This window comes from Ictalurus punctatus, chromosome 21, assembly GCF_001660625.3.
Source record: "Ictalurus punctatus breed USDA103 chromosome 21, Coco_2.0, whole genome shotgun sequence".
Classification (NCBI taxonomy): domain Eukaryota; kingdom Metazoa; phylum Chordata; class Actinopteri; order Siluriformes; family Ictaluridae; genus Ictalurus; species Ictalurus punctatus.
Window position 1 is genome coordinate 16,230,668 of NC_030436.2, and position 16,879 is coordinate 16,247,546.

The window sequence follows — 16,879 nt, forward strand, 5'->3', positions numbered from 1 at the left end:
TCATTAGACGCAGAGCTAACTAAACACAAATTTTCGCAGACTCCACCGTAAGCCGATATTCCAAACCCGGGACTCGTGATCTAGATACAGGCGCTCGGCTCTTTCCTCAGAAAATCCACCTAGTGACACAACATTTACCTCGACTCCTGAAATCCTCGTCCCCCCCACCCCCCTCAAAGCTTTTGCTATCAGTCGTGGGCCAGATCCGAAGCTTAGCCCCCCATGGCGCTTTCCATCTCCGTGTGTCCCGTTATGTCCGTGCAAAGAGATAATGAAAATCGGAGATGGACCTGATAACGGGAAGGAGGGGAAGAGGAAATAACTGCAGTCCTCTGAATAGAGTGGACTTATCCGCCGGCTTAGGGATGACATTTGTTTGTTTGGATTGATAACTATGACTTAGATGAGGCGAGCGGCTCCAGAGATTAGCTTGTCGTCCTAAAGCGTATCGTGTTGGTGAAAGAAATGGAGAGAGGAGCGTGTCTATCAAAATGTCCATCCTGAAGAAGAATTAGAAAAATAATACATGCACGCACACACTGAAACACATGCCTCGAAAACAACGGAAAAACTGACGCAGTACAGAGTACCTAGTGCATGAACAGGCCTGACACACACTCCAGTACAGCGGTGTGGATGGAATTCAAGCTACACGACACTGCAGATGAGGAATATCATGAATATTCACTCCTACTACTCCTTTAAAGCACAGATTTGAATACATTAGGTTAGTCGAGGGTGAAATTTCCCTGGCAAACCAAAAAGAACATGCAGTTACATCCACTAATATGCTTTCCATGGATGAAGGCCAAACCTCTCTGGAGCAGAAAACAACCCAATATACTCCCAACTAGATCAACCCCTTGCTATGAGAATTCCTAGAAAGCACGTCCGCTTGATCAATGGGTGGAAAAATAATATGGGATCAGCAGGGTGAGAGAAACCAGGCCATTAGTCTGCTGACCTGAGGGAAGAGTGAAGCGCTGTTGATAATGCAGGAGTGGGGAGATGAGGTCATTTTTATTTCATTTTATTTTATTCCGCGAGTCCTGTCGGATCACCTGCACGCTCTCGGGCACCGCGCTGCTCTAAAAAGGATCCGAGGTCCGAAAATACGTTCCAACATGCTGAGCTGCCTCGTGTTCTGGGTGAGTAATCCTGAGTTTGAACGGGTTCGTGATCCAGGGGATTTTTACAACGACTTATGTAGCTTGTATAGTGGAAAGAAAAAAACCCAACAAAACAAAAAGAATCATTAATGGTGCGAATGAATGCGAAATGATCCTGTTATAAACAAACAAACAAACAAACAAACGTCTACTACTGCAATATCTAATATGTTCCTCCTAATAATAATAGGGTATTAAAGTATGCATTAGGGCGCACGGTGGCTTAGTGGTTCGCCTCACACCTCCAGGGTCGGGGGTTCGATTCCCACCGTGGCCCTGTGTTCTCCCTGGTTTCCTCCGGGTACTCCGGTTTCCTCCCCCAATCCAAAGACATGCATGGTAGGATGATTGGCATGTGTCCGTGGTGTATGAGTGGGTGTGTGAATGTGTATATGATTTTGCCCTGCGATGGACTAGCACCCTGTCCAGGGTGTACCCCGCCTTGTGCCCGATGCTCCCTGGGATAGGCTCCGGGTTCCCCGTGACCCTGAAGAAGGTTAAGCGGTATAGAAGATGGATGGATAGAAGTATGCATTAAATATACTTGATATATTAAAGACAAAAAAAAAAACAGGAAAATATTTTTCAAAACAGTATTTTATTTATTACTAGTATTGAAATTATCTTTTAGTATTTTTTAAAATATATTAATATATACGTTTATATTTTACTATATATAATCGACAATGAAAATAAAAGTCAGCATGGAAAGTGAATGAAAATTCCACATACCCAAATTAGATTTACGACTGTAGCACAATAGCGAAGTGTGATATTTCATAGTGGAGCATATGAAAACAAAATGCTGACACTGTTACAGATGCAAAATCAGTGAAACACACACACACACACACACACACACACACACACACACTGCTCAGGGAATTTTTTTCCTACATCCTATCTCTGTATATAGACTTTTCCCCGTTCTGCAATGGCTAGTAATAAGGTCAGCGAATCTCATTACGGCCAGAGGCCGAGAGTTTTCGATTATCATTTGGCTGCCGGCGCGGCTCAGAGCGGAAATGGAATGATATTTTGTTACCCGCCATCTGCTGCATGGCCCAAACACTTCCTCGGCAATTCAATAGCCCGCTGTGTGTGTGTGTGTGTGTGTGTGTGTGTGTGTGTGTGTGTGTGTGTAGGGGGCTGCCGGGGTGTTCGCCGACTACTGTACACCAGCATGCTAACAAAACACACACTTACATTCACACAATTTACTCACAGCCCAAACAGCTGCTTCTTTAAGGTCAGCCAATGTGACTAAGGGTTACTTTATACACAGATAAGCTTTATGTACTGCCATCTAGCTAGTCAGAACACGCTAACAGGATTTCATATGACATTTCTGCTGGGAACTCCACCTGTAATATAATTTCAGCTGAATTCCTCCAACCTTTAGCGAATGAATCTCTTGCTCAATGCCAGAGGAAAGAAGAAAAAAAAAAAAAAAAAAAAAAAAAACGTTTAAAAAATCCCCGTATGGAATTCAAGAACACTTAGATACTACATCATAATGATCATGGAAAATAGACCGCAACCTTTGTGCTATTGTTAGTCGCTAGATAATAGCCTGATGGATAATTTGCTAATATGTGGTTTGTGTGAGGTCAACACATTGAGCTACAGAAATATGACCTCCAGATCACACCGCTAAATTTATGCCTTTTTTTTTTTTTTTTTAGTTCAATCGTGTGCGCGAAGGCGATTTGTTACTCACGGCCATTTAAGTTCAAACTGATCCTGTCTTGCCGTGCATTATGGGCCTGTATGAACACTGTCTGAAAGCGTTGGGAGGCTTTGCGTGGGAGGCTTCGGCACGAACGTGAACTAGACACGAATTGTAGCGTTTGGGACACAGCATACGCTGAACGAGACGGAGAACACCAGAGCAAGAAACGACGGACAGAGAGCGAGACAGAGCCAGAGACAGTGTGAAAAAGTGCCTTTGGCAAGGACTGGGCCTGTGTGACCACTGAAAGCACAGGACAAAAGAGAGGAGAGAGAGAGAGAGAGAGAGAACGAGAGAGAGAGAACGAGAGAGAGAGAGAGAGATTGCTGTCGTGAATGCTTTCCATTCGTTTTAGCTAATAGACCCCAGAGCTATCGGGCTGTTTTTAATGGTAATTAGATTTCCTTTCTGGATCGTTCCGTGAATGCTCGTCAACGGGCTGTCGAGGCGAAGTGCCTCAAAGAGGCATTACAGAAAACCTGTTGTCTGGCCAAAACATCGGCACTGCCTCGGGAAAGCAGGAAGAATGGAAGAGAGGGTGAAATGTCAGACAGTGAAAGCTCGTCGCGCCTCGGGCCTCGTCCTATCACGCTGAGGTGAACGAGTCGCTCAAACTCTGGCTCCTGGCAAGTTTTCCCCCCCGTTTTCTTCCTCCCCCTCCTCGTGCTTATAATTAGTCATTTCCTGATTGCTTTCCAGACGCAATCAATGATTCCGCGACGGCCGCTGTACAACGGATGGATTCGCCTTTGGTCACAATCATGAGTTTCCATAATTCATGACACTTCAGCGCAGTAAATATGGGCCCATTACAGATTCATTTATTCATAAAATTTCACTTGAAAACAGACATTAATTGTGATTCTCTCTCTCTCTCTCTCTCTCTTTCTCTCAGTGCTCTTTTTTTGTTGTAAAGTCAGGTCAGTCATTTATTCTGGATGAGTATAAATATCTTGGAGGCAGAATGTATGCAAAAATCAACAGCCTCAGAAAAACAAACCACAGTGCTTGAGTGTAGGTGTTTGTTACCATTTGTGTTTTTATTTTTTGTAATAAATTAAAATAATAATAATAATTTTTTTTTAAAAAAACAGAAACAGGTTACCCGTGTTACTCTGCGAACGTTAATTGTACTGACCAGGATGACCAGTTTTATATGCTATTTGAAAAAAAAAAAAAAAAAGTTCCTCCATTGTGGAACAGTCCACACACACACACCATTCTGGCCGTAGAGACATCACGTGACACCGCAGGACGTTACGTGGATGAGGAGCGAAAAACGAACCCGTGCCAAATAAAGTTGTGTACATTTGTCTTTGGGTAAACTGCGCGACTTTGATGTTGCGTTTGGCCGTGGAGTCACGATGAAGCTGCAGGTGTTATTTTGTCTCGAGGCCTCGGTGATGAACACAGATGGCAGACGAAGCAGGAGCTTGTTTACACTGCTAAACAGGAGCAGGTCTGTTCACTCGCTCGCTCAGCCGTTCACTCAAACGCTCACGATTGGGACCCCGCCGTTGTTTGGCTCGTATCTGGCTGTGGAGAGAGTGCGAGTGTGTGTGTGTGTGTGTGTGTGTGTGTGATGGGGGAGGTAAAGTGAGATACAGTAACTTGGAGATGTTCTCTAATATCTCCTTCTCCTATTTTCCTCACTCTAATCTTTCATTTCCCTTTCCTTCCTCCATCTCATTTTTCCACGTCTCCATTTCCTCCGTTTTTCATCAACTCCTTTCATTTTTCTTTCCCCTCTTACTTCCCTCTCCTTGTTCTTCTTCTTCTCCCTTCCATTCCACACTTACATTTTTTCCTCCTCTCTCCCGTTCTCATCCACCCCCTCTCCATCTACAGTATCTCACATCACCACGTGTCCCCTTTCCTTTCTCGCTTCTCTACTCGTGAGCATTACACTCTTCATTTCTCCTCGACTTCCTATTCCCTCTCTCATCCTCTATTCCCTCCTCTTCTACACCCTAGCGCTCTTTTCTCTTCTCCTCTCATCCACGCTCCTTCTCTGCTCTCGTCTCCTCTCTGACTAAAGGCCCTCCCCTACCTTCCTTCCTTCCCTCTCCACCTCGATTTTCTCCTCTCCTCTCTCCTTTCTGCCTGACCAATCTCCGTTCGATTTTCCCCGGCGGCTCGTTCATCGAGCCCTCGGGGTGATTAACGGAAGAAAGATGGCCGCGGCTGCGGCGTAAATCCAGAGGGGGTTCAGGTGGAACACAGGCGCTTGTCTTCACCGTGAGGGATGGAGGAACGCGCCGGCCAAAGCCTTCAACTAGAAACGGCCTTTCGACTTACTCAGGCTGTTTAAAAATAAATAAATAAACAGAACCGCTGATGGAAAAAGAGGGGATGTTGAAATGAGGTTGCAGACAGAAAGACAGGAAGAAAGAGGGACAAGCAAGAACGAGGGTATGAAGGAGGACGGAAACTCCAGAAGTCCCTCGGGTGAAAACGGAGAGGCCCATCTGTTAGACATCTGGTTCGGAGGAGTGAGAAGTGAACCACCTTCAACATGTTGGCTTAGGAAATCTTGATTAGTAAATGAGAGCGAGCGAGCGAGCGAGAGAGAGAGAGAAGGAAAAGAGAGGGCTAGAACATAGAAGACCTCCCATTATTCCCAGAAAATGTGCTGTGAATAGTGAAAGGTCTTAAGAGGTCACGCCGAGCCATGACTGTAATAACTGGATGAGGAAGAATTTCCACTTTCCAGTCTGATTTCACGCTTGCCCGATGCTCCAAGCTTAATGTTTTAATACCGGCACTAAAAGAGAGGGAAAATAGTTCAACCTCACAGTCACATGGTGACATTTACCTTTGCTCGTGTGAATTTTATTTATTTATTTTTTTACTATACACACATCAGGACATGTTCTGCATCCTGGAACCTTTCCAGATTTAAATAACATTTTATAATACCGGTGATGTGATAATGCACACGTGGCTAATCAAACACACATGATCATGTCATATACAGTATGTACATATACATATATATATACACACACATACATATACATATATATATATATATATATATATATATATATATATATATATATATATATATATATATATATATATGTGTATGTATATATATATATATACACACACATATATACACACACACACACACACAGAGTGCAGAAAAACATCAGTGATGCCTGTAATTAGTGACTAGAAGAGGGCGTGCTAATGTTTTGACTCGGCATGCCATTTTATCCGCATGTTCATGCTGAACCTATGTAGAATGAATCAATCAAGGGTGTCATGGAACGTTTTATTGAGCTGTTTATGTTGACGTACTGCTAGCGATGAATTTTACAGTGTCGAAGCACGACCTGCCGTGCAGAGAGCCGATCTGAGCGCGCAGACGCAGACGCTGTGAGGCCCTGTTCACGAACCGCGTTTCAAAATGGAAACGATCCTCGTCCACGCTGGCGTTCCCGCTGGGTTTCAGAGTCCATCTCCGTCTACACTACGCGACCGAATACGCGGGTCACATGACCATTCGTGCACAGGTGTGAACAGGAAGTCGGTTGCTAGTCCCACCTGGCGTTCCGTGTAGGGCTTACGCGGCTCGAAATGAGATTCGTTGCCGGCTGGTCTATCCGTAGCTCGCGTCGTGCGCATGTAGGCAGCTGCGGTATTATGAAATATAGAATTTAACTGCACGATGGCTGCTAAGAATACAAAAAAGCCAGGAAAGCTTAGTACAGTCTCAGTGTTGTTGTGTATACGGTCAAGGTAGAGTAATGGTCTCCACTTATATGGCGCTTTTTAAACCTTAGCGGTTTATACTGGCTCTCATTCACACACACACACACACCAAATGGTAGCAGAGCTGCCATGAAAGGCGCTAGCTTGCCATCGGGAGCAACGTGTGGTTCAGTGTCTTGCCCGAGGACTTGCCAATAAGAAGGACTTCAATCCGCTTCACGTGGGCCGGAAATCGAACTGCCAGCCCTACGATTAGCAGACAATCCACTCTACCACCTAATGCTCATATTGTAGGGGCTTGACGAATCAGGGAAGGATATGCGATGATCCAGAAGACCCCATTGGGGGGCGAACGTAGGCCGCCACGCCTTCGTTTCGGTCCGTTCACACTGAAACGCGAGCCAGGAGTTTTCAAACTAAACCGGGTCTCCGTTTACGAGGGTCGAAAACGGCGGAGTCGTGTTGACGACAGGGGTAACCGTAGCAACAGTTATACATTTTAAAACGAAAACCCCCTCGTGTAAACTGGGCCTGAGAGAGCGTGGTCAATAAAAACGAAAGCCCACACCTTGAAAAAAAAACCCTGACGAGCGAGAGGACGGGAACATGGCGTGTCGCGGCGCTCAGTGCTCGCAGAAGTGAAGTGCTCTCGCATGCGACAGTTTCTTGGCAATACCTTCGCATGCGCTCTCTGGTAAAGCTGCGGTTGACAGTCGTACCGTACGGAGATGAACGTGTCCGAATTGCTGTCATTTTGTGTCATCGTCCTACATCGTGTCCTACACCCGTCCTACATCGTGTAGTATCGTACGGAACGTCAGAACATGAGCGCCGTACCAGACGGCCCCGGATCAGCGGTGCGTCCCCGATTCAGACCGCCGTTCCTTTCTCGCTGAAAGGAACCGGAGACAGACACAAAAAAAAAAAAACCACAAAGAAAGTAAGAATAAGAGACCGAACACTACTGTTCTCCAAAGCCACTACACTCTACGCTGAGTGAGTCTTACGGCTGGAATAAATCAGAGCAGACAGACTTTGATCATGAGCCATTCTCTGCGTAGTCTCAATAGCAGGATGACTGATCACTGCTCGCAGATCCGAACTGCCTGGGAAAACAGAAGAGCGAAAGAAAAGAAAAAAAATACAAAAAAAGGGAAGGAAAAAAAAAAATCCATGCCAATTTGGGTGGAAAACCAGACCAAAAAAACCCCAAAACAAAACAAAACAAGGCAGGGAGAGAAAGACCACTGTAGTATGAACAGAATCAGCAGAAGTAAGACAAATTGGGTTGAGTCCACGGGCCGGGATCTTTCTTTCCCTCTCTTTCTTAGTTGGAGGAAACGCGGTGTCCTCCCAAGCATTAAAGTGGAAAAACCAACGCCGCTGCGAAAATTTAATGAGACACGCGACTCTCCCGGCACGCCGCCGCGTGGCATGCGGTTATTCTCCCTTCTTCTTCTTATTTTCTCTCGTTTTCTTTTTCCTCTTGCAAGCTCCTTCGCGCTCTTAACCGGGCCAAATGGAGTGAGTGACGCGCTTGTAACCAGACCAGCTTTTTCACTCGGTCCCTAATGCAGCGCTAATGCACTACGACTGTGAAAATGGCCATTCGGAGAAATCCCAGAAAACCTCATGACATTACCAAGTATATCTCTGCACACACACACACACACACACACACACACACACACACACACACACGCGCGCGCACAAAATCACTCGGCTGATGGGATGTAGCGGGGAGGGTGTCTAATAGTTTCCTGTTTTCTCTTTTTTTTGAAGCTTAAGTGAAGGACGAGTAATGAAGCAATCGCTGCCGAGGCGCTAATATCCAGAGCCCAGACGCATCAACGGCACAGCATCGAACAGAACGGCGCAAAAAAAGAGAAAAAGGTTACATATGCAGCAGAACAAGGCCACGCGACTGCTGTTTCATTCTCAGCTCCAGTTACACCTGGTGTGTTCGGCAAAGCTCTCAGCGATGAGAATAACGCACCGCTAGAGCACGTGGAAATCACGTCCCGCTGTCTGTTTAAAAGGTTCACTAGAGTCGAGATTCGGATGGAAGATACGGCGAATCGTCGAGATCACGGACCCAACCGAATTCTTGAAACAAAATACCGTGAAAGAGCTGATAAATCTGTGGGAATCAGCGACTTCGGCGACTCACGTTTTCTAAACGTCAACCGTGTCGGCGTTCAGCCGGTTACTGCTCGTCCGATCACATGCATTTGTTTATGTGAACGTCAGCTGAAGGCAGCGTATCGGACCACTGACGTGCTACGGGTGTTAGATCAGAAATGGTGGCGCTTTCACGTTTTATTTATGCTCTTAGTGACCTGGCTTGTTTAAAAAAAAAAAAAAAATTTAAAAAAACGTTTAAAGATGATTACGCAGAGAAACGTGCTAGTTCTCCCTGCGTGGAATTCAAAACAGACGTCTCATCTGTTCCGAGCTCATGGCACTACTCAAAATGTGAACCAGTTCAAATTAGATCAATGATTAGGATTATCAACGAAGAATATCCCTGCACTTGTTTGCTGCTGCTGTTGGTCATTTCCGGTTCAATCGAGCGACCACTTCCTGTTAAAGTAGGCAATTCTTGGCCATGTTTAGTGATGGAAAGTGCCAGACTCTCTAACGACAGAAATACACACGCTGCATATACATGCTCAAAATGCCCTAAGGTGTTCCTTTCCTTTCCCCTAATCTACCACAACAGATCCAGCTCTGACGAGGCACGTTCCCTGCCATGTGACGATGCTTTGAGATCCCTCGCACTCGCGCTAATCTTCACCGGCTCTTCGTTTCCCCGACACACACGTCTAGACCTCGAACTACGCAACTCGTTCGGACGCTTTTCAAAGGGCTGGGCAGAGTGTAGGAGTGATAGAGCCTTTTCTTTCTTCGGCACCTTATTCAACGGTCCGTCTCGGTTCATCAGGGTAACGTGCACCTTTTGAAGAAGGCGTGTTTTCTTTTTATAGAAATGGTAAGCAATATTTTCAAAAAGTCAGCAGAAAAAAAAAAAAAAATATATATATATATATATATATATATATATATATATATATATATATATATATATATATATATATATATATATATATATATATATAGACACACACACAAACACACACACACGTGAACAGGTTCCATAGAGTGAATATTCTCTGTGAATATTTTGGTGAAGGTGAAGTCATCAAAAGCACGCTAGTGAAATCCAAACTTCAGATAAAAAGCTACATTGGGGCCCAAAAAATAAATAAATAAATAAATAAATAAATAAATAAATAAAGACAGCGACTTTTGGCGGCGGAATATTTCGGAGAGGCTTTTGAGAGCGATTCGAGCAGGTGGGAAACGAGGCTCGACGGCACGTCGTTTAAAGTAAAAGAGTCGACGCCGCAGGTTTTCTCTCTAAATGTTTGATCAGGGTACAAATCGCTGCCAGCTGGAAGAGAAGCAACAACCGCCAGGCCAAAAGGAATAATATATATATATATATATATATATATATATATATATATATATATATATATATATATATATATATAAAGATCCAGAATCAATGGAGGTAGAAACGTAAAATAATTTATGAGGTGAAAGAGAAAGCCACAGTGTGATGGATGAAGTCGACGCCGTTTCACAAAAGACCTCGAGTGAGCTTGTCCAACAGTGTTGAATTAATGGTGGTGATCATCTAAAGTGCGCTCGGCAAGGGTCTGTGAGCAAATTCACACTCCTGCTAGGGGACTTTCAAATGGAAAAAACAAAAAATCATTCTATATACACATTTGCGAAACAGAGTATTAAACGAAGCAGTCACTTAATAGATCACGACAAAACTGTCACTAGTTTAAAAAAAAAAAAAAAAAAAAGTTTAATGCTGACTGACTGAAATGAAAAAAAAAAATCCTATTTTCTGAGTGTCTCCTCTATTTACTGATGAACTTTTCTTCTTGAACGTATGCTTTATCCCCCCCCCGTGCGATTAGCTATTGAGTCGTGTGGTTTGTATTTTTCCGCCTGTCGCACGGATCATTAAAACGGAGACTAAAAGAGATTTGATATTGGTTGCTTTGCTTAGACGACTCGCAAAAACACCGAAAAGAGCCGCACCGATAACTCCTTTGAATTAACTGGAATATTAAATGAACCCGAGAAAGAGGCGAAGGAGTGAAAGCGCAGCCGACGGAGTAAGGACGTGGAGTATAGTTAAACGGCGAGGATGCAGACGGATTTGGCCGCGTCGCTTGCTGTTTGAGCTGGGATAATGAAGCGGCATGAAATCGGCCTTCTGCCCACATAAGGTTCGGACAGCAAGCCAAGCAGGCCTTAGTGGAACGAATCATACAGGGCCGGGAGGGAGGGGAAAAGAAAGAAAAGCACTCACTTTTCAAAGCTGCACGATCCTAAAAATAATACAGCACACAGAGAACCTGTGAGAGAATTATGGGAAGTACCCACCCTTCCCATGCAAATATAATTATATATATACACCTATAGAAAAAGACCTCAGCAGGCCCTCATGGAAACAATGGCATGGAACAATGGAAGGTGCGAGCGCGGAGCACTATTTGAAGCCGAGACGAGCGTTTTCCCCCGCACGCACACTTCATTAAGCACGGAAATTAAGGCGCGGAAAGAAACGGACTGCCTGACAGGAACGCTTCCTACATTTTCTCTACACAGCATACACAGTGAAACTCTCCGTAGCCTCTTCAGAGTCTCCTTACAGCCTACATTTTCATAAACCTGTTACCCGAGCGGCCGTACGGCGGCGAACTCAGCGCGGCGCTAACGCGCTCGATAATGAGACGAGGACGGCATGATGAGGATGATGAGGATGTCGTTCCAGGGCCCGGCCCGCACATCCCAAATATCAAGCGCGCCAGACTAGATCTCTGGAACTCTCCAGAGGCTCGGGAATTTAAGTGGCCGATAGCGAGCGGACGTTTAGCAAATCATCCTCTTCTATTAGGCGCAGATACGCTTCCACGGCCCACATAAAAGAAGGAGGAAATTCATGAAGGCTGCGAGTCTGACGCCTCTTAAGAGATTTAAATTAAATTTAAATTACTATCGAGTCATGATGCATGGTGCGCTGGTCTTCTTGCCTCAGAAATAACAGTTTGGAGCTCTCTGTCCATAGACGCTACTTATGCCAGAGTGAGACATAGATAGATATGTCTATAAGGACTGAACTACTATAGAGGTATATTAGTCAGGTACCGGAGCAGAATGATAAAACGAAGGCGACCGGATTTGTGCTATAATCATGACGACAGCCTGATCAAGTCCTCGTATGTCTTCTGAATCATTTCAGCTGTAGTACACTTCAACGTTCAACGACCTGCACCGACTCACTCCAAACCTTCACGGACCAGACTGTTTTAGTTCATGCCACACAGGCTACCTGAGACACGAGACGCCTCTTTATTAAGACACGCTCTGTTGGCGCGTGACTGAAAGCAGGCACGGGCCACGAGACACCCTGCAGCGAGCTCCAGAACTACCATTCATCTCCTCCTCAGACAAACGTTCACACATTGTGCACTCGATAGGGAGGAGAAATAATAATAAAAACGGAGGCATTTCCATTTCCATCTCCTAAAACCTCGTCTCCGTCGCAGCAGCATCAGCCGAGTATGACAAAGAAAAGAAAAAGATTTTTTAAAAAAAACAACAACAACAACAACCCTCGGCTGTCTCGTCGCCGAGTTACGAACAGGTCTGTTAGAGACAGACAGGAGGAGAAATGTCATCCAACCAGGACAGGGAGCGATCTGTCGGAAAGTAGAACGGGCCGGATGGACGATGGGGGTGCGTTAAAACGGTACATCTTCGATGTTTCTCTGTCCTACCTGGCCTGACTTCAGTCGTGCAGCCGAGTGAAAAATAAATCATTGAAAAAAAGAAAAAACAGAAAAAACAAAAAACAGAAAACGGGTGTTCTGTGCATGTACTTTCATTCCTCAAACCCTGCCATTTGCTAGAATTTGAAATTGAGAAGTGCACCCGGAGAGAGTGAGTCAGATAACTTCAGTATCTTCAGGTGCACGAAGACGGCGTTTGCCCGTTGGCGTCAATGCCTTATTTATGGAACGCTCATTACTAGTAAAAGCTCATGTCTGTTTGAAAAGTAAAGATTTTGGGTTCTCTGTTTGAAGACAGCACCCTGGATCCGAGTCTCCCCAGGCCGTCTCTTCTCAAGCACCCGAATCAGACGGAATGGAAAATGAATGTTCGAGACCGGCAACTCAAACACAGCAAGCATGCGTAACCAGGGCTGGCAGTACACTTCCCATACATACATCAAAGCCAGGGTTGCTCGGAGTTATGTCATTTCCATTAATACTGCTGTTCCTGTTTTCTTCTCCTTTTTTTTTTTTTTTATGAACAGAAACAGGGACACACGCGCTAGGGGATTCACTGCTGTATGCAAAAATCTGGCAAATGAGATGCCACACTGATTGCAGCGAACGATCACGTCGTCCAGAAGTGGGTCAGAGGAGGCGGAAGGTGAAAAAAAAATAAAAAATTTGATCGCAGATTTATTTGCATCTTATGCAGAGTGTCAAAACAAGAATACAAACCACGGATCGATTCCACCAACATTACGACAACCGACTGTGTCCAAAGCATCTCGGTAAACCTGACCCGAGGTGCATGACTGCAGTCCTGCATGGCTGGTGTGACCCCAGGACTAGTTCGTTCAGGAAGGATCCAGTACACCCTTGTACACAAACTCACTGGATCTTCAAGTGGCTGCACTTTACAGTACGTTATGCCCAACCATACACCATCGTCTGTCTGAGAGGAACCATGCATGGCATTCATGTCCATCATGCTAGATGGCTGTGGGAACACACGGAGATGCGCGTGCACTGTGGCGCAGTCGCTGCCTGACGTGCTGTCGGTGGAAGAACAGACGCACGTGCAGCGGTAACTCACAAAATAAGGCTGATCTACAGTATGGTGTTCGTGTGTGTTTGCAGCGAGAACGCGCTTTATCACTCGGGGCTGCAACATTCTTTATGTAGCGCGTGAGACGGAAACGGTTTTTTTTGTTTGTTTGTTTGTTTCCCCCCCACACACACCTACACCGTGCATTTTCTCAACAAAATAAAAACAAAACAGATGCACAGAACCTCTATATTTGATATATCATGTGCACACATTTTATATAGAATGGATTAGGCATTAATAGCGTATATTGAATACCAACTTCACTGCAGCATGAAGGGGAATTCTGCACGAGCCCTGGCAGCCTATTTGTATCCACATGAAAGATTATTATTATTATTATTGTTGTTGTTGTTGTTGTTGTTATTATTATTAAGGTAAATAGGAGGGAAACACGCTGTGCATTCCTGCCCTGTTAGTCATCCTGATAAGTTAGTGTCTACTCCATGATGAATCAGTTGTAACGAGTGTGACTGGGATGTGAGGAGGCTCGTGAGAAATGTATAAATAACGGAAATAACGGTTCTGGTTTGAAAATCAAACGCAGCCCTGCAGGACCGTTGGCTGCAAGCAGCTGTTAATCTGTAACCAATTACAGTGGACGCTCTGGATCATGAAATGTAGCACAATCATCATTCATAACGAGCTCGATTTCAACACATCATCATCATCATCATCATCATCCTCCTTTCACGCGCAGTAAATTAGTGCGAATGTGTTGCTATGGATAATTCCGGTAGTTCGGGGAAAGAGAGAAAAAAAAATGGGGAGGAAAAGAAACGGAGTCGTGTCCAGAGGGGAAAAAGGAGGTTAAAGCTCTTCGGTTTCGATGCAGGAGGTTGGAGAAAGTTCACAGATGTAAACAGGGAGTGAATGTTTCGATGTTTGACGCGTAGAGAAAAGCGCAAACTTACCGGGATGCGCGTGGGCCCGGAGGAGCGCGCAGGCTGCCAGCGTTAAAGCCAGAATCCAGCAGCAGCAGCAGCAGCGACCCGGTTGCTGAAGCCTCGGCATGGCACAGCGCACATCGACAGCCGGCCACGGAGCAACTGTTGACTTGAGTTATCCTAAAAACGTCCGGTTTAAAAACAAACAAACAAACAAACAAACAAACAAACGCGTCCAAAACAAAGTGTAACTGTTTTTTTTATTTATTGTTTTAGCCAGATGGAAGCTTCGGATATCACTCGGGGAAAATTTCTGTCAAGTTCGTCCAGGAAACAGTTTTTCCTTCTTCTTCTTTTCTCTTTTCTTAAAGCCCCTCTGAGCGTTTACTCAAGCCGTTACTCCTGAGGTAAAAACAAACAAACAAACAAAACAAAACAAAACATGACATGACGGCGCGCGTGGAAGCTGGAGTGGATGAGATTTCGCTCGCGCGGCCAAAGCCAGTGAAGCGCGCGGAGTCGAGCGCGCGACGCTTTCACGCCAGAGCACAAGAGAAGGCAGAGTCGGAGGAGCAGCGGCGCTGGAAGCTCTCCATTCCGCCATCCAGGAAGTAGCCGAAGTGTGGCGGAGACTTTCAAACAGGCACTGGAGAAAAAAGGAGGCAGAGAGAGAGAGAGAGAGAGAGAGGGAGGGAGGGAGGGAGAGAGAGAGAGAGGGAGGGAGGGAGGGAGAGAGAGAGAGAGGGAGGGAGGGAGAGAGAGAGAGGGAGGGAGGGAGAGAGAGAGAGAGAGAGAGAGAGAGAGAGAGAGAGAGAGAAAGGCAGAGCGCGCGCCGCCGCCGGATCCTAGCGCCGAGGAATCGCCTGCACGTTTTATTTATTTATTTAGAAAGAAAAAATTTCACGGAAAGATCCTACATCCGAAACCGCACATTTCTCCTACTCTGCTTTAAAAAATGAACTGAAGAGTGCAACATGTGTAGTGATTCTCTCTCTCTCTCTCTCTCTCTCTCTCTCTCTCACACACACACACACAAAACAGGACACGAGCTCCAGATTTGCTTACTACATCCGGTCAAAATCCGAAGTGTGCGGAAACTGAACACAATCTCATAATAATTCCAGCACTGTCGAGGGGGCGTGGCCTCCCAGATAATGTGGACACGTTCTGGACATTGTCTGAGATGATGGATGCTTCTGAAGGGTCTCTCGGCAAAACAGAGCCTTGTGGTTATTACAGTCATGAGCCAAATTTAGCCAAATGTAGTATATTTCTCAAATGGCTGTAGCATTGAGGTGAATCTTGAATGCATATATTGAATTAGCTTTATACAGTCCTTGAGGGGGGTGCTCCTCATTTATTTATTTATTTATTTATTTATTTATTTATTTATTTATTTAGGGGGGGGGGGGGGGGGCATGTTAGAATACCTTTTGAGTATATTTGAAGCTGCCAATGTTTGGAACATACTGTGCATTATTTTATTAAATGCGTTATTCTTTTTATCATTCATTCATTTCAATTTTTGTCATTCACTTATCAACAAATTCAAGCTGCATCCATCCATCCATACGTTTTATGTACCGTGTGGAGCCCATCCCAAAGGACTCTGGACACAAGGTGGGGGATACCCTGGACAGGGTACCAACCCATTGCAGAGCACAACCACACACTATGGATAATTTGGAAGTGCCAATCAGTCTACAATACATGGCTTTGGACTGAGGGAAGAATCCGGAGTACCCAGAGGAAACCCCCAAGGTGTGGGGAGAGCATGCAAACTGTGCACACACAGAGCGGAGGTGGGATTCAAATCCACAACCATGGAGGTGCAAGGCAAATGTGCTAACCACTAAGCCAACCTAACACCCCCCCCCCCCCCCACCCCAAAGTGTATAAATATCCAAAATATTCAATAAACTGGGCATCACTGCCAGCTTGAAGGTCACTGGTTCAATCCTGATCTTGGGTTCTCCTTATGTCTCTCAATATTCTCTGGATTCTTCTCACTTCTCAAAAACATGGATTGGCTACACAAAATTGCCCAAAGGTGTGAATGTGTATGTATGGTACTTTCAGATGAACTCCCATCCCATCCAGGGTGTATTCCTGCCAGTGTTCCTAGGCCAGGCTCCAGATCTACCACAACCTTGACCAGCATACTGCTTTCGTGGGGTTTGTCACTGTATGCATATCTGAATTCTTAGAAATTGTTCTAAAGCATTTTTTATTTTTTATTTTAACAAATAAACTCTATTAGCCAGTAGCAAGTAAATTTAGCTGCAAACAGGGATTGACGACGACCGCGATAGTTGACTTAAATGCCAGTACACAGGAGTGCTACAAGCATTTGTCACAAAGCAATCAACTGAGCTACACATGATGCAGTAATTATACCTAAT

The 16,879-nt window shown here is 45.0% G+C and overlaps 1 protein-coding gene across 2 annotated transcripts in view; it reads right to left on the bottom strand.

Annotated features, from left to right (window-relative positions):
- Positions 1-15,135, bottom strand: part of ptprga (protein tyrosine phosphatase receptor type Ga) — a 305,123-nt gene extending 289,988 nt beyond the window's left edge. The window contains exon 1 of one of the 2 annotated variants that reach the window (XM_017450210.3): positions 14,505-15,135. In XM_017450210.3, coding sequence (XP_017305699.2) covers positions 14,505-14,604 — 100 coding nt within the window. In that variant the 5' untranslated portion in view covers positions 14,605-15,135. The remainder of the gene's footprint in view (positions 1-14,504) is intronic. The other variant, XM_017450211.3, reaches the window with a different exon arrangement.
- Positions 15,136-16,879: the final 1,744 nt, after the last annotated feature.